Genomic DNA, 20,163 nt, shown 5'->3' with positions numbered 1-20,163 from the left:
TTCACTGAGCAGCCAATAGCCCATCTGATAACGGAGTATCAAGCTGGAGATAAAGTCAACAGGGCTTAGTCAGACAACTCCTACCCAGTCCAGTTCCCCAGTGAGTGAGCACTGAGTGATGTAAAAGTCCAGAGTACGGAGCCTGTTTCGCCCTGTGTCAATATGGAGAAGCAGGCATTACAGTTGGACTGCTTTCAGCCAGCATCAGTATGTTATGGTGCTTTTTTCTCTCTCTGAGAGAGAAAAAGGGGCCAAGATCTCACAAGCTGGGAGGGAAGGGGTCTGCCTTGCTGCCTTAGATGTAAGATGTACCCAAGTCCATCTAATGCATTACAGTAGCTGTTCTGAACGCAGCCCAACTTTGAGACAAGGTTGCAGGCAGTAGCATCTGGCTTAGAGCAAGACTCCCCCCACTCTGCTCTCCTGCGCCACACAGAACCCCCTTGGAGATGCAGGGGTCACTGGGCTTCGTGCAGGACCCTGCAACTCCCACAGCAAACCCCAGGAAGTGTTTCAGAACCCTCTTTATCTTAATAAACAGGGTAAAATGTCACTAGCCCAGTACTTATTTGATCTGAGGGCTACCACCAAGCTCAAATCACTCGCACTGAAGGTTAGGGGAATGCTTGCTGAATGTTGCTGTGCTGTACGTTTGATCTCCCGTTTCCCCAGGGTCTCCCGTGCTGAGAGGCTCACTAAAGCTGTAAATAGATATTGTAGCACTGTAGCTCCAACGCTGACAGATCACTGCTTCAGGGCGAATGCGCTTCACATGGTGGAGTTTAACTTAGTACAGGGGTGGTAAGTAACCTGAGCAGCAATTGCTTCAGAGGTCTGATTTCCAGCTCATTTAAGTCAATTTAAAGACTCACTACATTTGATTACCTTTGGATCACTCCTCAAGTGTGGACACGTTCTCAAATGCTTTAAACAGCATTTCAAGCTGACAGCTTATGGGAATACATAGCAGGTATGAACACTGTGCTGGGCCGACGGGCTGAATGCCAACAAAGCGGCATGCTGGTGCAGCTCCTGGGAAAGAGGGAGCTCATCACCCTGCGAGTCAGATCCGGTGCTCCAGCAGCAGCTGCAAAATGTTACCCATCAAAAAGGCCATTCAAACAGCGGGGTTTGACTCTGGTGGCCAAATGCTGAGAGTCTTGCTCCTCCTAGGCTGTCACAGCAAGCCCTCCCGCTGCGTGCCTGTCAAGTTACTTGTGCACGCTTTGGACACTTCAGTGGGGTGCCATCAGTAGCTGGCTAACACACAGTGAAGTTGCTCTCCCTTTAAAATTGTTGTTGGTTTGGAGAAAAAAAAAGTGCAGGATTGGGAAATCTATCTTTCCACACAGAAAGGCAGTTTTGAGAAAGCTAGCAGCATACTGCCAGAGAACTAAGCACACGCTGATTTTCCTTCACACCCACAAGGCGGGTTAAAGGGCATGTAGGGTTGGGCTCCTTATGGGAGAGTTATTTGAAGACTGACAGTCCTCTGCATGAACCCACCTTCTCTCACTCCATCCTCCACGGGCAGCATCTCCTCTGTTCTTGTTGTGCCCAACAGCACTCCCCTGGTCTTTGCAAACTCCCTGAAGAGACGGTTATCCTAACAAATGGCAAGCAAAGTCTCTGAGTCATTCTCACTGGCCCGAGCTCTGTCTCTGTTGTTAACTGGGGTTTCAACCCAGCTCTGAATACCTGCGGCAGCCTGTAGTCGCCAATTTGTGATCTCTGGTTTTAAAGCATGACAAAAACCACAATGTAACTTTCGTACTTCACCATAAGATTCTCTGGGAATCACCAGATGTTGTCAAGCCATTTTACTTTTTCTTTTTGTCTGCAAAACAGGTATTCATCAAATAAATGTGTTGTTCTCTGGTTTTGTTCATAATTTATTTTGAACGTGCTGTAGTAGCATTATTGTCAATTTATTTACACAAAAAAAAGAAAAGAAAATGTTTAATAAAGGCAAAGATGATTATAGAAAAGATGGGTGATTCAACAATTCTCTCACTGCCTTTTACAGGTACTTGAATGCTCCAGTAACGTTTCTGAGGGCTAAAATTTGATCATCAATTTTCTTTGCCCTCCAGTAGCATGCCCTTTTCTACTCATTTTGTAAATGCAAATATTTGTAAGTTACTGTGTTTTCTTGGTATAAATATTGGCAGAAAGAAAATATCAAAGTCTTGAATGATGAAAAATGCCCCCTCGATTTTAAATTCACTCCAAGTATTCAGCATCAATTGTTTGCACTTTCATGCAACCAGCTAAAAGAAACACCACCATATGACTTATCTGAGCAATTACAACGAATTAACACAGTTCAGTAACGACTACCAAAAAGCCGATGAAAACTGCTCACAACTTGAGGTTTGTGTTTTCTGAAGGGGAAATGATTCACTAATTAGGACAGATGGTTGAGGACAGTGGACAATGGATGCCTTAGGACATCATGATCTAGTAGCACACAGTCCACAAGGTGAGAAAGGCTAGATCAGTGGCATTCATAATGTACGATGCATGAAACGCGACTGCTTTATGCAATAAAATCTGTTGGCTATTCCCGCATCACGCCTTCACTAACACATGCTTTCCCAGGGTATTTTGTGTGTATTGTACACACATACATACAAAAAATAATGATATGGAAGCACTTTCCAGTAATTAGAAAGGAATGTATTCCCACAAGCCAGACTTGGGGCATTATTCCCTCCTGCTCCGTGTGGAGGTAACGCGATTCCCGCTTCTCCTTCCACCAGAAGCCAACAGATCCTGCAGATCCTCTCCCATGCACATCCCTCCTGCAGGGCTGCAATGGGTCACTCAGATCACCAGCTTCTCAATGCTTAAAGTACTTGTTTCATCCTCTTCATTTGAGCCAAAATACCCAGGGAGGTCGATCATCTGCTGCTCTGCCTCCGTTAAGCCAAAAGTAGTATTATCATAAAAGGCAAACTCAGGGTCCAAGGGGAAGCTCTGGCACTTGTCCCTTCGGTACTGGGCAGGGCTTACACTTAGGCTTCTCTGGGAGTTATCTTTGCCAGCCGAGCCCGTTTCCTTCCGCCACGTGCCTCTGGGGTTAGGTGAAGGGCCCCTCTTACTTCGGCTGGGCTCAGGCTTATCAGCTGCCTTCTCCTGACTGGCAGGCTGGCGGTCAGTGATCAGGTCCAGCTTCTTCACTGGGGGACCTGCCCTGTGGTGGCACCTTGTGCCATGGCCCTGCGGTTCACACCCCGGCACAGTGCTGTGGGGCTGATCCAGCTTTTCACAAGTTGGATTAGCGTTTCTCGATTTTGGCCGCGTCCTGTCCTCCAAACCCTGGTCCCACGTTCTGGTCCTGGAGTTGTAGAGAGGAGTCTGTCGGGGGGTGAGGGTGGACATGCTTCTCTCTCTGAAAGGCCTGGCCTTTTTAGTTTCATGGAAACTGGCTGTTCTTCTAAACTGAGGGTTTCTGTGACAGCCCCTCTCGGACAAGTCCCCTCTGTTATCCTGGTGCTTGAAATGAGCTCTTCTTATCAAGGTTTGGGTAGGGCTCATTGCAGGATTGGCCTGTGAGAACGGAAAATCCAGCCTAGGGTGAGAGCTTTCCCCTGGGAATTTGGGCTGACTGGCTGGCTGGTCCAGAAACGGAGATTTGATCCTAAATTTGTTTGCCGCTGCCTCCTCTTGGTTTTCCCCGCTCAGGGGAAGCATCGTGGTGGCACCAACAACTGTGTCCGTGAGGGGATTCTGAGAGACGTGGTACACCTTGGTGGTCTCAGTCAGGCCTTTCTTCTTCATCTCTTTCAGCTGCTGCTGTGCGAGGCGGTAGCTGAAAATCGGAGGGATTATTTTTTGGGCGTTTGGCTGAAAGTTCTCACTTCCAGAGGCATCATCTTCTTGGGCAAACTGGAGGCTCCGCCTGTAGGTCAGAGGAATGTTAACAGGGGCATCCCCTCCTTCTGTGAAGCTGTCCCGCTGCTTGTTGCCTTGGCAAATATTCTCCTCGTCAGAGTTTTTCCGGAAGCCGGGGGAATGGACGGAGTTTCGGCGGACGGCGGTGCTGCACTTCTGAGCTCTGCAGAGCTTCCTCCAGAGGGTGATGAGAATGGTGGCAAAGATGATGAACAAGCAGAGGGAGATACCTGTGATGGTGACTATATTATTTGCTTTCTGGTCCTCTCCTGGCTGGACAGAAGGTGGGGTGGGAGGCTTGATAGCTGTAAGAAAGAGCACACACGTCTGTCAAGAGTTGCACTGTCACCAGCATTTTGGTATTTTAGGATGGATACTTTACTACAAAGAAAAAATAACCAATTAATACAGTACAGGAAGTTGTCTGCCATTAAAATTTGGCCACTGTAGATTGTAGATCATTGTAGATCACTGTAGGTGACTTGTTACTGACCACTTCAAGCTGGCAGGAACAGACTACTTACTTTAAACCAAGGCTCCCACAGACCTTTTAAATGTAATCATTACTTTTGCCTGTTCTGCCATTTCCATAAGGCACTCCTACATACATGTAAAACGGGTTAACAATATTTGCCCTCCTTTACGAAGTACACTAAGACCCCCTGGTGAAAAGTGCCATAAAAGGGGTAAAAAGAACCCAACCCAAAGTAGTACTTCAGGTATCACTTTAAAATTATTTTTAGGATAGCTTAAGAGGGTGTGAGAATTGCAGTGAGTCTGAAGAGCAGAGAGGCAGCACTAGCAGGGGCAGTGTAACTTTTCTAAGTAGTCCTCTGAGGGTGCTTCTTCCACCACTGCCCATCATTGCAACCCCAGAGGACAAAACCTTCTCCTCCACAGCAGGCTCCTAACTGAGAACAAGGCCATTGCTCTGGTGCCCCTGGCATTCTGGTATTGACACTCTTCTGTCGTAGACTGGAGATGGGCCTTCAAACAGGAAAGAATACCCTGCAAACCTGTAATGTGAACATCTCAGAGCTTTCCACAGCGCTGTTTAAACCTCCCACCTGTACACTGCACCACATTACAGACAGCTGAACCAATGAGAGATTAGTAATTCTTTTTTTGGATGAAGTCTCCAGCATTTCAGTGGCAGCCCTGAGCAGCATACAGCATGGCTGATGGATGATTTGGTCCAGCAGCTTATTTTAGCGTCAGGTAGCACTCACTTCCCAACTTCTTTTGGCCAAATATCAGCTTCGTAAGGCCATGAAAATGCTGTTGGAGGACAAGGCTGCTCAGTTGTGGTTGACAAGAGCTGGCCATAAAGCTGTGAGCTTGAGCTGAACCACTTAATAACCTTCTCCCAGTCTCTAGTTTTATCCAGAACCCAGAGCCTTCCATCGGGGTGATGGACCATCTGCTGTAAAACTTGCAAGGTGCTCCCGCCTGCACCACAGTGATTGTCCAGCCATAGGAAATGTGTCTGCAGAATAACGAGAAGCAGACACCATGTACTTCCCATAATCCAGAATAACATTCATTTAACAGTGAGCTGGTAGCACAGCTATTAGGTATGCAGGATGCACAAATGCACCGATGAGCACAGGCCAGAAGGTCTCAGGCTGCTATGATAACAGATGTGCAGGGCGCTGGGTGGGCAGGAGACCCATTTCTTTGACTCAGGGATACCTGAGAGCCCCAAGACCTTTGAAAAATCCTGCCATGGGATTAACTTTGAGCTTCATGTCATTCTGAGAGCTCAACATCAGCATAAAGAACAAGACCACTGCCTGCTGAATCTTTTTTGGAGGATCCCTAAAACTTGCATTCAGCCCAACACCATCATGCCTGGAGCATGGAGCACTGCCGTTTTGGGGGCCTGAGAAGGAAGTGAACACGCTGACCCCAGGGGAGAAGACAGGACCAGCATTTGCCCTGTTCAGTACCACGACAGCAGAGCAATTCATTATTGCTCATCCTTCTCTCAGTCTCACAGCTATTTTCTAAAGAGTCTGTTTTCTATCTGGAATGCACACTGTGCTGTATCATTTGGAGTAGAAAGCTAACAGCTAGCAAACAGCGAGGTTTGAAACAAGACTTAGTCACTTAGGTTTGCTTCTCTCCACCGCATCTACCTCTGCCCCTAGGCTGCGTGCTGGTTTCATTTACTCAGCCATTTGCTCCATCTGCTGGACTAATGACTGCAAACATAGTTACGCTGAAAAAAGCTTGCCTGCTTCCGAAAGGTGCGGACAGTTGGGGGGTGGGGAGGAATGGCACCCCCAGCCTGAGATCAGACAGCAGATGAACACTCTAAGATCACAGTGTCAAGTCACTTCTTGAGCAACCTAAGATTCAGTGAGATGGAATCATGTAGGTGATTCCATAAAGGAAGCTGCCTGACGTGGGAGCAGGAGGATTAGAAACCATGTGCAAGAGAGAAGCAAGGTAGTTCCTCTAGATGATCCCACGGCAATGGGTGCAGATGCAGGCTTCCTGTGCGTCTGGGTTTTCTATATATAAACTCTCTTTATCAACCCAGAGACCCTGCTGGAATTTGAGGATTGTCCAGAGCACTGTCAGACAGTAACTCCAACCACACTGCCGTGGTCACGTGCACCATGTAGACGCAGGACAGCTGACCTCTCTGGAAACCATCACAAGACTTATACAGCTGCACACCTGAGTAGAAAAAGTGACACCTCCGAGAAGCACCAGAGAGGCCTGTCACTTCTGTGCATGTAAAGCAAGGTGCACACCCAAATCATGTGCCCAGCACATGCTTCACATGCGCGGAGTCCCCTCCGGGGAGCTCTGTGCACCAGGACTGCTCTCTGAGCTCCAGAGGAGTGGGGTGAAACTGGCCAGTGAGGAGCCAAGCCAAACACTGCTTATGGAAATACCCCTCCAGCAGGTAACAGGAGGCACGGAATAGCACAGCTCAGCATCAGCTTTAGAAAAACACCAACTACCCCACCGCGCTTTGCTGGTGGCACCACTAGCCGCAGCAGTCCGACAGAGTTTGGCATAGAGAAGACAACTAGCCCTAGAGCAGGGCATTAGCTTTAAGCAGGACCCTAAACATCTGACTTGCTCCTCTCTTCTTACACTCACAGCTTTACGAAATAAGCAACCCCACGGGGCCAGCATTTTCCAGTCATTAAAAACATCACCCACAAAACATCAGCCACCTTAACAACAAACTGTTAAAACATCCCAAGTGCTGCACGAACACTGACAAAAAGCAATATCTGGCTTGATGGAATGTAATTTTTAATATTTTCCCTTCACCCAACCTTTTGTTCAATACCAACCCATTTCATACAGTGCTCCACAATACATTTCAGTCCTGCCTGTATGCTTGTGAGGCGTTCATTCAACGAACAACTTGAAGCTGGTTCAAGCCAACATCTCCATCAAAAAAGGAGTCCTGCCCTCTCCCTGCTCCAGCTACACATTCTCCCCCTCTGCTGCCCTTCGCTTTTCAGTGGCACAAGCATTGCAGTGGCCATGTGATAAACAACTTCCCCACATCCCCAAACCGTCCATTTTTTAGCTGGCTCCATTCCAGTTCTCCACACTCCACTTTTGACAGCACAAGGAAGTGTACGGAAGCAGCCAAAGCAAGGGGTAAGGCATATTGTAATAGCTTAAATTACCTGTTAAATTACAGCCTGAGAGCCTAGGAGCCTGCACAGTCCCTGTGAACCTTCCCTTCCCCATCCCTGCCCCCTGTGGCACCTGTGGGACACAAAGGTGTTGGAGCTTGTAGATCAGCCAGTTTCTAAGCAGATGGACCTCTGAGGCCCCTTGGCATCAGCACCCTCCTTTTCAGCAGGGAGTTTGCAAGAAGCAAAAGTTTTGCATGGACTGAGCACCATCACCCTGTTAAAAGGGACCACTTCTCCTGCCCCTCACGCTGGCTGTAAGCACCCAATTATGGTGCTGGCACAGCCTCATCCAGCCTCACCAGGGGCCATGGGGCTGCTGTAACCCCCTCTCACGTTACAGGAGGCTCAAGTCTCCTGTACCCACACCCACTTGCCACCCGCAAGCACCAGCCAGCCTGCCCTGCCACTGGCTGACAGCGGTGGCAGGCTGGAGCAGGGGGAGACCTGGCATAGTGTGGGGGGCACACTGTGGATCCCCGCTAGAACCAGTCCTCTTTGAATACGTTTCCACTGGCTGGAGTCTTTGGCCTTTGGTACTGAACATGTTCTGCTAGCCCCAAGATCTGTCCCCCAGCCCTTCCCCACCCCCCAGCCATGCTGGAGATGTTAAACACCTTCCATGGCACTCACAGCATGCAGAAATCTTCTTAAGCCTTGAAGCCCTATCTCAGGCTGTCCCACAAACACATGTAGGCTCCCGCCCTACTCCATCAACCACAGGAATGTGACATCCCCCCTAAAATCAATACAACTGAAGGAGAGATTGGATGCTTCCATTTTACAAAGCCATTCTAATAACAGGCCCTTCGCTTTTGCCAGGGCAGAGACGTGACCACAGAGAAGAGGACAGTGGAGCTACGTACACAAGCACTCCTCCAGCGAACACAAGGAGGTCTCCCTGGGTGATCCAGCGCAGCCTGGTTTTGCCGGCGAGGAGGTGAGGCACTCTCGGAAGCGCTCTCGGACGCCGTCCCCGCAGGTGACGCTGCAGGGGCTCCAGGGCTGCCACGGGCTCCACGTTTCTGCAAATACACAAGCTCACAGCAATGAGGAATCCAACTGCCTCCTTACCTTTAAAGACACAAGCATATGTCTTCTCTTATTCCAGCAATAAATAACCAAACAATGCAAATGGCAAGGCCAAAAGAGCAAGAAGCTTCCAGGGACTTGCTCCTGTTCCCATCAGAGTCTGAGGCAATGCTCCCGCTTTTTTTTTTTCCTTTTTTCACTCCAGTGCCAGCCAGTGGCACAGCGGTCAGTTAGCTGAGGCTGGCAGGATCTGCCTGGAACAACAGCAAATGGAAATTAATCCACAAATCTTTGGAATGGGTTCGTAATTTATATATTAATCCAATTCCTGCCTGACAAATAGTGCTTTTACAGCAGGATAACTTCATTGACTTAAGTGTAGTTACTCCTGATTTATATGATTGTGAAAGGAGGATGAGCCTACAAGGCCTAATGAAATGGTGATATTGGTTTTTATCTTTATTATCTTTTCAGCACACAAACATGTTACTGAATCATTCATTTGACAGCTTACAGGTCCCTATTGGTTTATTGCTTATGGTTAGGCAATTAACTCAAGATGAAGTTTTGCAGGTTCATTTATTTATTTTAAGTGGAGGCAGGCTCAGGTTCTAATGCTACCTCAAATATTATCATTTTTAATATGTAATGAAAACCCTCTTTTGCTTAGAAAACATCCTTATCCAGTGTTCAACACTCAAACTTCACAGCAGCGAGAACCCAGAGATAGAAAGGGACCGTTCCTGCCCATATCTGACAGCTGTGACACCAAAGCAAGACCACAACTTTAAATTCCAAACCAATGCACAAGTCCAGGGGCAACCTTTAAGGACAGATACCCAGGGGACCCTCCTATGGGTCAGCTGAGTCAGTGACCTGGCTTTGAAATGTGCCAGAAAGAAAAACAATAGACCACTTACTCCATTTCACCGCTCACAGATAAAGTGGAAAATCAGCTAAATCACAAAATGTAGATAGATTTGCTAAAATTTGCTCTTTTAAATAATTTACAGTGCTGCTACTGCCAACACAGGTCACGATCTTTAATTTTCTTGCACTGTTGCTTTGCTGCTAGTATGCCACCGAGCTCCTGATCAGTGAACAATTTATGATGTTAAAGGACTGGACAGTGTTGCATGACTGGAAATGGCTTTATGATTTCGTCTTATATTGGTTTCTGTATTGTTCATAGTGTGTTATTACCTTTAAAAGTCTCAAACAAAAATAAATACAACTGTGTTTTAATAAACATGAAATTTTAACTGCTTTGGGTCCTGTCCTACAAATTTTTGTGAGCACGCCAATATGAATAATGTTAATGCGAGCAGCATAACAGAACCAGCGGGGCTGCTTTCCTGCGTGCAGGTACTCAGCTGCATTGCAGGATGAAGCCCAGAGGTTTTGAGCTTACACTTACAAGGCTGCAAAGCGTGTGTGGGCACATACTCACGCACATCTGTGTGCATGCATGTTCAAGTACGTCTGCCTCGCCTAATGCAGAGTAGAGATGGGCATGGCGAGACACCCCAGTGGTGCTGTGGTTTTAAGCCCACACAACACCAAGTGACCTCCCAGGTTATTTGCCACTGACTCTACCACAATATTGCGACATCCGTGATCCCAGGCTGTCTTTCACTTTGTGCTCTTTGGGCACCTCTCTGCTTTCATCCCTCTGTCTCTGGAGCTGGAGAGCTGCTACAACAGGGGAGAGGAGCCCAGAGGCAAGCTGAGCTTTCAAACTCCTCCTCCAGTTTGCAGCCGCACCAGTTCCCAGTAAAGTGAGAAACGGAGCAAGACTGGATGATGGTGTGTGGTGTCAGGAGGAAAGGGAGTCAGAGGATGCCAAGGAGGGGGGAACTATGGAATTTTGTTGGGGTAAGGAGTCCCTCCAAGGTACAGACCCTGGACAGCTGCAAAATCACATCAGCTAGCGAGCAGAGCTATTAGTGAGGGCAGCAAGAAAAATGGCCATAATCAATAGTCAGTCAAGGGCCCACTGATTCCTCCTCCAGAAGACTTCATGGTATCACAGTATTTGGGGATCTCATGACACTCTTCTTCATATCAGTATCATTAAAGACTCCAGCAGTGTCCCTCATCACTGGCAGAGGGAGGCAGACTAGCTGGAGAAGCACCCACCTCCTCATAGACTACTTTATGTGAGCAGCTTGGTAAGCCCCTGCCATAATTTCCAGTGCATGAGCTAGCTCATTTCCCTCTCTCCACATTCCCTGTTCATTTAAACTTCTGTTCATTACAGTCAGATATACAGCCAGACCCAGAAAGGCTCAGATTGCCTCTAGTGTTAACACTGGTGATAACGGAGGATGCTTGGCAGCCTCCACATTGATGCCTGTGGGCTTCAACGTACAAGAACATTTAGGATGAGTAGTTTTCTAACTTTGACATCAAACCTATGATGTGCCCATTGCCCCAGGGCAATTTTCACTGACTTCGGCTTCAGCTGAGGGCACAGAGTTCCTCAGCAAAAACACTTGGCATCCATAGCTTTGGGGCTAAGAATACGCACCTTAAGCAGCAGGAGAGCAGGAAATGCTCCAGCTCCCATGAAAGACCGGAGATTTAAACTCCTGCAACTTGCTCTGCCACCTCCTGCAATTACCAGAATGTAAAAGAAAATGAAGCATAGCTTATTCTCCCCCAAGGAAATGAAATTATTAACCTCCATTTAAGACAAACAGATCCAAAGCGCCAGGGGAAAAAACAGAAGGTATGCACTGCAAACTAGCTCTAATAAGTGTGAATTTTTTCACATACAATTGAGGAATCAATTATCAACGTGAAGACACCTAACTGATGAGTTAGTCTGAAATAGCTGACAGTTGGCAGATCTGCCAACATGAAAGATAAATGCAATTAAGTGTGTTAATTGTTGCTCTGCATAAATATCTCCCCTCAAATTTCTGTGTTGGTAAGACTTTGAGCATACAGTGCTATCCAATGGCGCAGTCAGTGAGGGATGCTCAGCATCATCCTTCCAGCCTGACGCATGTGATACTCCTAAGCACTTCAACAAGACCAGTGATATGGGACAAAATCACTAATTATTTACAGGCTCACATAAACACCTGCGCTAGCCTGGGGGATTGCAGGGTATTTGTGGAAGCTGAGATCAGTTTTTAGGTCCTGAGATTGGGTGTACACACATTGTATTGGTGTTTGGATAAGACCTGGGAAAACACCCTTCTCACCCATTCCGTGTTTCTCTATTTCCATGGAAATGAAGCCTGGGTGCACTGAAATGGTGGCATGCTCCAATACGTTACTAATTTGGACAATGAAAGGATGAGGATCCCTCTAAAGGAAGAAAACCTAGACTCCACCTGGACAAATTACAGTATTTTCCCCACAAACAGGCATCTTTAAGAATTGCGGAGGGACAGCCTAAAAATTTTTTTTCAGAAGCTAAGAGCTATCCCAGTGAGTCCATAACACCCAATTTATTCCTAAAATGCTGGGGATGTGGAGAGGAAGCATTCACTGATACAGGAGAAGCAGATGGGGCACAAACCAGCCCTGGCATACCCGGATCTGCTGCATCCTCCTGTTTTTAAATAGATGCAAGCCAGGTACAGAGTCAGGCAAAAGAGCTAATTGGTTTCCAGATTTTCCTACAGATAGGCAGGTCTGATTCATACAGTCTTATTCAGGGAGCAAGAATTTGATGGAAGTTGTATATCCCTGCCTGACCCCTAGATACTCCACTTACTCCTCTCCTCCCTTTCTGACCACTCTTCCCTTCAGAAGGGCTTCCCCTACCTCCCTCTTTCCCTTTGCTGACAACAGCTGCACTTCTTATGCCCTGCTGACTCCCCGATAGCTTTTTTTTTGACAGTTAGCACAAGTCAGATGAACAAAATTAATCTCTGCTGTCAGCAAGTGCAAGAGACTTCACTGGGAGTCACATCAAAGTTGAAATCAGCCTCCAGAGTGTAATTAAGAACTGTAAAAGAAAGTTAATTAACACTGGAAATATGAAGAAAATAAGCCCATTTCTATGCTGTAGCATAGATTACTGATTAATTTTATCAGTCTCATCCCGAATGTTTCAAGTGGGATACAGGCTAGGACACAGAACATCCTCCTAAGGAGTGCAGAAGTCTCACTGCTGGGGACGCTTAAATCCCAGATGAGCAAAGCACAGGATAAAGTATTGAAAAGAACAAGCCTGCAATGCGTCTGTTGCTGGGTAAGATGATCTAACAGAGTTTCCTACTTTAGACATTCAAATAATCCCGTCAAACACCGGAAAAAAATGAGCTGCATGACTGTAAGTCACCTGTGTGAAACAGTTAACGCTCCACTGAGATGAATGAAGTGACTCACATCTCGCTGTTATTTTTTCACAGGTTCTCCAGCTGGAGTCTGCAGAAAGCTGCACAAGTGCTGGCTCACATTTAATAGGCGTATTCCCCACCTTTCATAGATATATTCAGTCTTACATAGCACAAGCTTTTTTTGCGACACTGATTCTGAAGCTGATGGCCTGGGCTGGAAGAGCTGCTGTCCTGAGCCACTGGGAGCCTTTTCCTTCCTATTCCAGACACAAGCCAGGTTCCTGTTCCACAGGCTGGACTAAACCCGGCTGGGATGAGGAGTAAAGAGCAGGATTGACAAAGGGTCAGGAATATAACTGATGCCCGATCTATGGAAAACAGGTGTGGCAAAATAATCTTATCTCATCCTCTGTGGTTTGGATGAAGATAATTTTAATGATTTAGGAGCTTTGATCTTTTACAAGACAGTATCTCTGCTTCATAATAATAGAGCATATACTAAATGAAGTAAGAACTGGCTGAGTGACAGATTTGATACGCAATTGTCAACAGAAAACCATCACCAAGCGGGAATGCATTTGGAGAGATTCCAAAGGGATTAGTGTAAGGCTCAGTGCTGTACAATGCTTGCCTGGTTGACACGAAAATATATATAAAACCATTACTGAGAAAATATGTCACTCCTGTGATGACATAAGTAGATAGTGCAGTTGTATGGAGGAATATAGGTTACTTGCTAAGTTAGAATAACTCAAGCAAAGTAGATCATAAACCAGGAAAATGTAAAATGTAGGAAGAAGGAATACAAATTGTACCTGCAGGATGGTAGACCACATATTGAAAGGTCATACGCAAAAACACCTCAAGAGGAGTTTACACGGTAAAAGTTATGGCAAAACTAGCTAATGCAATTGGTGGAAATTAAAGCAGACGAGCAGTAAATAGCTGCTCAAGGGGCATCGGTGAGGAGGACATCAGAACACAGTACCCAACGCTGGTAACCCTGTCATCAAATAAAAGGACTGTTTAAAAAACTGGAAATGAAGCCAAAAAGAGCCATAAAATTAATCAAATCCTGAAGAAAATACCTTCCAACTAAAGACTTAATCTTTTCAGTTTATTAAAAAAAAAATGAGATTATCTGAAAGGACTGAGATGATCTGGATGTGCAAATGCCTTCGCAGGGGGAAGACAGCAGATAGGAAACAGCTGTCTCCTCTAGCAGAGAGCAGCAGAGTAAGAGCCAGTCACTAGAGGATGAAGCTAGATGAGCTTTAGTTATGAAACACACAGAGTTTCCCTTTTTTAAAAAAAAAAAAAAAATCAGAGCAGAGTATTGAGAGAAATTACCAGAAGGGTCTCTGTTTTGTGGTGCCTTCAACAAAAGCCTGGATAACTCTCTGAAGGATAAGTGGCAGTCAAACACAAAGACTAGTTGTGGGACTCAACACCAGGGTAACTGGATTAAAAGTGATGGCTCATGCTGCACAGGAGCCCAGACTAGAGGATTTATCACCTCTCCTTGCCTTAAACTGAGTTCAGGAACTCCAAAGCAGTAAATAAGTGACTTGTGGAGAGGCACCTGTTGTGCAGCAGCTGCACATTTTGCATGAACAGCTATCAGGGATCTGGGTCTATGCACGGTGCCCTGCAGCAGGGTGAGACACACTCCTGACCCCAGGAGAGGGCTTTCCGAAACAGCCGGGAGGCAGATGGCCATCGCAGGCAGCGCAGGTTCACTCTGCCTGTCGTGGCTTCAGGCGGATGCGCACCTCCCAGAACACCCCGCTCCTTTCAAACGCTGCCTGCGGGCTTTGAAGTCTCGCAGATACAGGCACGAAGTCAGGTGTGCAGCAGTCTAATTCATTTCAGGTTGACGTTTTATTTACGGCTACACGGTGTGGTTTTGCTTTCATCGGCTTTGTAGATTTGACAGTTCTAACTTGGCAGCTATTGACTTAACTCTGTTCTTCACAGGCATAGCCTGATTCTTTCGACTGCAGTTGTAAGGACAGTGCTATCGGGGAACCCAAGAAAACAAAGCAGATTGCAGGCAGTCATTGCTTAAGGTGGATGTCATCAATTAAAACAGTCAAATACTGGGCACAGAAACGTATCTATGTCATATTCCAGGTATTCATCTGTCAGGGTAATTATCTAGATCGCATCAGTGTAACATACCACACAAGCACAGAGAAAGAATTAGAATTCTCTCTTCCTTTTTCCTTGAGAATTATCTCCATTAAGAAAATAATACGCTTTCATTTTTAGATAGACTTGCTTATGTCAAAGGAAGAGAGAGTGCCAACAGAGAATGCAGATGGGAAGTTAAGATGAAGAGAAGAACTATGTACCATGTTTGGCATATGGTGAAAATAGAGGTCATTTTTAGTACAGAGTGTTAATTAAAGAGCTAACAGTTTTAGAATTTATGAAATAGTACAAAGCAAGACCATATGACGCTAGGAACCTAATTAAGGTAAGCTCTGTCTGGACTGTGTGCTATGGAGCATGTCCTACACTCCTGGTCTGCTGATGACCCCCCTCAGAGACCTGCCCATGAAGCACAATAACCCTTTTTTGGTTTGAGTTCCTGCACTTCCTTTTCAGGGAGACCAGGGTGGGGAGGTGTAGAAAATGGTGTACATCTCAAACCTTTCAACCCAAACTCTTTGAAGTGTTTACATGGGAAAGACTAATTCATTACATATGGACACAAGCCTGCTCCAAATGAGAACATTTCCATTTCCATTCCAGGGTGGACAGAACCTAACTTAACACAACCTAACCCAACCCAACCCCGATCCCCTTGTGCACATACAGCCCATCCCTCACTGTGGTTGCCTTCCACAAATGAGGGATGAGAAGGACATTTGGCTCATCTACTTCCTCTGCCATGCTACTGTGATTTCCAGACTCTGCCAAACCATGGACTGCCACCTCTGAAGCTACATCTGCATAAGATGTATAGATACAAATAGAATGTATAGATATTCCTTAAACAGGGCCGAGGAATGGGCTCAGGCTCTGTCTTGTGATCATACTTAACTATGATCACTCCTTAACCATGATCATTCATACTCCTGGACATGGTTTTAGCTTCTGCCAACCAGCACTCTCCCAGACCATGCCTGGTCATTGCCAAAAGGACTACATGGACCACAGACTGTCCCTAGCTGGCAGTTTGTATGATTCTAATCTTTTCTGGGAGGAAAAGTTTAGCTATATGAATGTGACCCATGACCTGCCAGGTGGCCTCATGGGTCAGAAAATGCACCCTGTCTGTTTTAAGCAGCAGCAGAGACATGTCTTGAAAGGCTGCTTGAAAAACCTGCAAGCTGTTCAAGAGACACGACAGTGTATTTTGCTATGGCCAAATCCTGATTCATCTCACCATAATTTGTCTATCTAACAGGTAGGATTCTGAACTCCTACAGCAAATGGGTTAGAGAAAAAGACAACCAGGTGAGGATTCAGCCTACGTATCTTCTATACCCATGAATCACCCTTGCGAGATGCCTATCTCTCTGGACTAAAAAGCTAGACAAGCCAAGACCCTTGGATTTAGACACTTAAATGTAGGTAAGACTAATCCTACCTTTAGCGTCTCCAATGGGCCAGACCTACTGCAGTAGCTTCTTAGCTCACTGAGAGGGTCAAGTTTCAGTTTTACCAGGACTACATAGATACATCATTCAGAATGCCCCAAATGGTTTTGGTTGGTACTTAGTGTTAGCTTAGTGCAGTTTTAAGCTACCACAGTGGCATTTGCTACCAAATGTCCTTGTGTATGCCTCTACATTAACAGTCTACTCCATCTTGTTCCCATCTGCCATGGCATTACAACTATTGGCATTACAACTATTTTGTCTGGTGTTGGAGACCCAAAAAGTAGCTATTCAATAGGGGACAGCACAATCAAACCTATTTATCTTTACCCATGTTGGCTGGGAAGAGTGCTGATTTTGGCTAAAGAGGACAAACATCAGTACAAACCCATATTCCTTTGGATCATCATACATTCCTTAACTCTTGTTGGAAAATGGCTTCTGTTTGAGAAATTAAAGAGGTCAAAGCAGTATTTGTTCTTTCCCACATCAAACAAAGTGCAGTTAAATTCTGTCCTGTTGTCTCCTGGGTGAAGGGTAGTTTCATACAGCCAGGTTGTTCTTTGACTAGGATGCTTGAGAGCCTCTTTATAGACGACAATTTTTCCGCTGATAGAAGTGCATGGTGGAGAGACTACGAAGACCTGAACCAAAGTTTTGCATGTTGCTTCTGGTGCCACAACCAGTCTGTATCCAAATTTGTGAAGGAGATCTATGGGTCCTATGGAGGCAATGATGGAATGTGTTTCTACCGATTTCAGTAACACAGTGATGTATGCTTCTTGACCAACAGGTGGGCAATCAAACTCTACCCACTGGGACCGAGAGAGTGGGATTCCTTTGCTAGTTCTAATGCCCAGAGTCTCATTAGAGCTTACTCTTCCGAATTCATAAAGGGTGCTGGTGAATATCACATCCAGTGAAACCACTGTCTCGTTCACGGCACACAACTGCTCATTTGTAAAAAGTCCAACCTGAAGGGAGCTCCCAAGCACCTCTGAACTCTTGTTCAAATCAATGTGAAATACAGGCCATTCCACATGGAGCATGGACGTGCTTCTTCTGCTCCACTGGGCAGCACTGCCGTTATCACTGGGAGAGACCATTCTGAACAAGAAGTCCCCAGCACTCTTGAAATGGAAACACTCAAACTCTACCATCCCCTGGGACTGATTTGCTGGAAGCTGTTTTCTTGCAATTATCTCGTTGGTGCTGGCATCCAGCAATAGGATGGACAGATGCGCTGATGTCACATTACCACCACTATAGTACTGATATTCCACAGATACTGTGTCATTGCTGAAGGCTACATGACCTGGGCGCTCCAACAGGAGATACTCCACTTCGCCGAGAACTGAAAGGAAAACAGTTTCACAACAGTATTAAGAACCAGAGAGACAACTGAGTCTCTTTGAACCAGTATTAAGAACCAAAGAGACAACTGAGAACCAAAGAGTTCATCTACCTTATGGAAGAAAACAAAGATTTATGAAGTGGATATTTAAGAAGTGGTTCTCAAACTTTTTAAAGTGAATCAGTTCACACACAAAAAAAGTCCTAGCTATAGCAATTAAAGCTCACCACCTCTCCTTTGTGCAGGGACGTGGTTTGGAGCAGCTCAAAGTCCACTGCAGTAACATGTTCAGGGAGGTTAAAAACAAGGTTGTTTTTTTTTTTAAAAAAAAAAAAAAAAGGCAGCACCAACCCAAAAGGTTCACAGAAAACTTTATTTATCAGGATAGATTCTCAAACTTCTCTACTTCTTTCACTTACAGATTCTTAAAGTCCACTTCACAGTGGCCAGCTGTTGTTCCACTTACTTTATCTATAATTTAGCAAAGAAAGGACAGTAGTTTCTTAATACAGAAACATGAAAAATGTCCCTCAAATTAAATAAAATAGGAAGCCTGCATGGTGCTTTTTGAAGCCTCTTCTCCTGCTCTGTCTTATGAATCTTTCATTTTGCTCATTTGCATCACAGAGACAGTTGAGTGAAAGAGCTGAAAATAACAGTGATGGTGACTGCAGCACTTTTCTTGTCTCAGATGTGGTGCAACATGTCTAAATGACATCATTTCATTATAAATGGCGCAGTCTTTTTAAACGCACTTCTTGCATGACCATGTTTGTGCAAGTTGCCAAATTATCCTGAGACGTGCTGTAACTAGTGGGGATAGATGATATCTAAAGCAATGGATTGGGAAGATCACATTTCCACTCTCAGCTCAGCTAGCTTTTCTGTGTTGCTTGAAACTTAAGCATTTCAGACATAGAACGGTTATCTGAAAAATGGGAACTGCGTACATCTATTCCAGATACAGAATGTGCTGTGAGACATCTTTATTTAATTAATTGTCTGGGAAAAGGCTTCCGAGTCTTGGATGGAAGGTGCTACGGAAGTGTAAAACTTCAGTTAAAGCAATCCTTTCATAAGTAGTATCAACTAACAATACTTTGACTTGTTAAATCTGTTACACATGTCTTAAAATTACCTCAAAGAAAGCTTTGCTGGAAAAACACTGCAGCTGCCAAGGCAAGCACTCAGCAGTCAGGAGTAGGAGGACTCATCTCACATAATATTAGACGCCTACCCCTCTAAGCTTCAATTTGAGTTAGTCACCTTGGATTCACTTTCTTGTCACCAGGGAAAATTTTCAGGAAGAAATTCATCTGACCAGCTATAGATGTTTACATCAGGGTGAGGTGCAGTGTGCACTAGAAGAGCCTATTACTCTCCACCAGCTATAACATGGCCTTAAAATAACTAGCTCCAACCACATCCATAAAGTCCGAATGAAGGTGGCACGCACAGCCTTACACCTATAAATCATGCATATACTCTTACATATATGTACTATAACTCAGTCTTTAATTTGCATTTCCACAAGACGCTGCTTCATTTGGCAGACGGATGGTGCTCGTTACCAGAGGGCTGGTGTGTTCTCATTCTTCCATGGGTGGTCCCATGTATTATTGACTGCACACCATCCAAAAATCCATCCTGATAACACAGAATTATTCGTTTCCCCCATGGACTCTTCTATTGTGCTCTTATCATAGTATATTACTGCATTAGAAATATTAATGAGTTTATCCTTCCAATATCCCCGAAAGATGAGAGGATGCCACTATTCTTGTTTAGTGCGTTAGGAACCAAGGCACAGGCACAAAGGTGAAAACTGTCAAGTATCAACTAATTGTGGATGCCCTAAGAAACCCAGGACCGGATTTTAAATACAATGGTCCTTCAGACATCCGAAGCAGGATCCCATTGATCCCAGCTGTGGTGAGCACATGGCACCCCAGCAAACCTGATCTCGACTTGGACACTCAGAGAGTAGGAAACAGACTCTGAATGCCTGTGAAAAACAGCTCTCCATGAATTGCCCAGCAACACGTTCTCCTTGCTCTTCATGTTTTGGTTCTGTCATCTGTGCCTGCCCATATTTTCCAGTCCTGTTCCTACTGTCGCCTATTGTCAATATCTCTCGGGTACTAATTCCATTACCATAACCACGGTTCTCCAAACTCCTGCCCTCGTCTCTTTGCCTTCTAGTTGTTCTACCTTCTGCTATTCCTTGGGCCTGCAATTAACTCCAGCAAGTTCCCACCTTTCTTGCTCACTGCTAGCATAACAGCAGAGAACACAGGACAAGC

The 20,163-nt window shown here is 45.5% G+C and overlaps 1 protein-coding gene across 1 annotated transcript in view; it reads right to left on the bottom strand.

Moving 5' to 3' along the window:
* Window positions 1-1,997: 1,997 nt before the first annotated feature.
* The window catches only part of THSD1 (thrombospondin type 1 domain containing 1), a 28,057-nt gene continuing 9,891 nt past the window's right edge, over window positions 1,998-20,163 (bottom strand). The window contains exons 3-5 of the mRNA XM_075490164.1: window positions 16,895-17,860; window positions 8,435-8,593; window positions 1,998-4,202 (exon numbers count right to left, since the gene is read on the bottom strand). Coding sequence (XP_075346279.1) covers window positions 2,827-4,202; window positions 8,435-8,593; window positions 16,895-17,860 — 2,501 coding nt within the window. The 3' untranslated portion in view covers window positions 1,998-2,826. The remainder of the gene's footprint in view (window positions 4,203-8,434; window positions 8,594-16,894; window positions 17,861-20,163) is intronic.

This window comes from Mycteria americana, chromosome 1 (assembly GCF_035582795.1).
Source record: "Mycteria americana isolate JAX WOST 10 ecotype Jacksonville Zoo and Gardens chromosome 1, USCA_MyAme_1.0, whole genome shotgun sequence".
In the NCBI taxonomy this organism is placed as follows: Eukaryota; Metazoa; Chordata; class Aves; order Ciconiiformes; family Ciconiidae; genus Mycteria; species Mycteria americana.
Note: the sequence above shows the minus strand (reverse complement) of the source record. Positions and strands in the feature narration are given on the sequence as shown.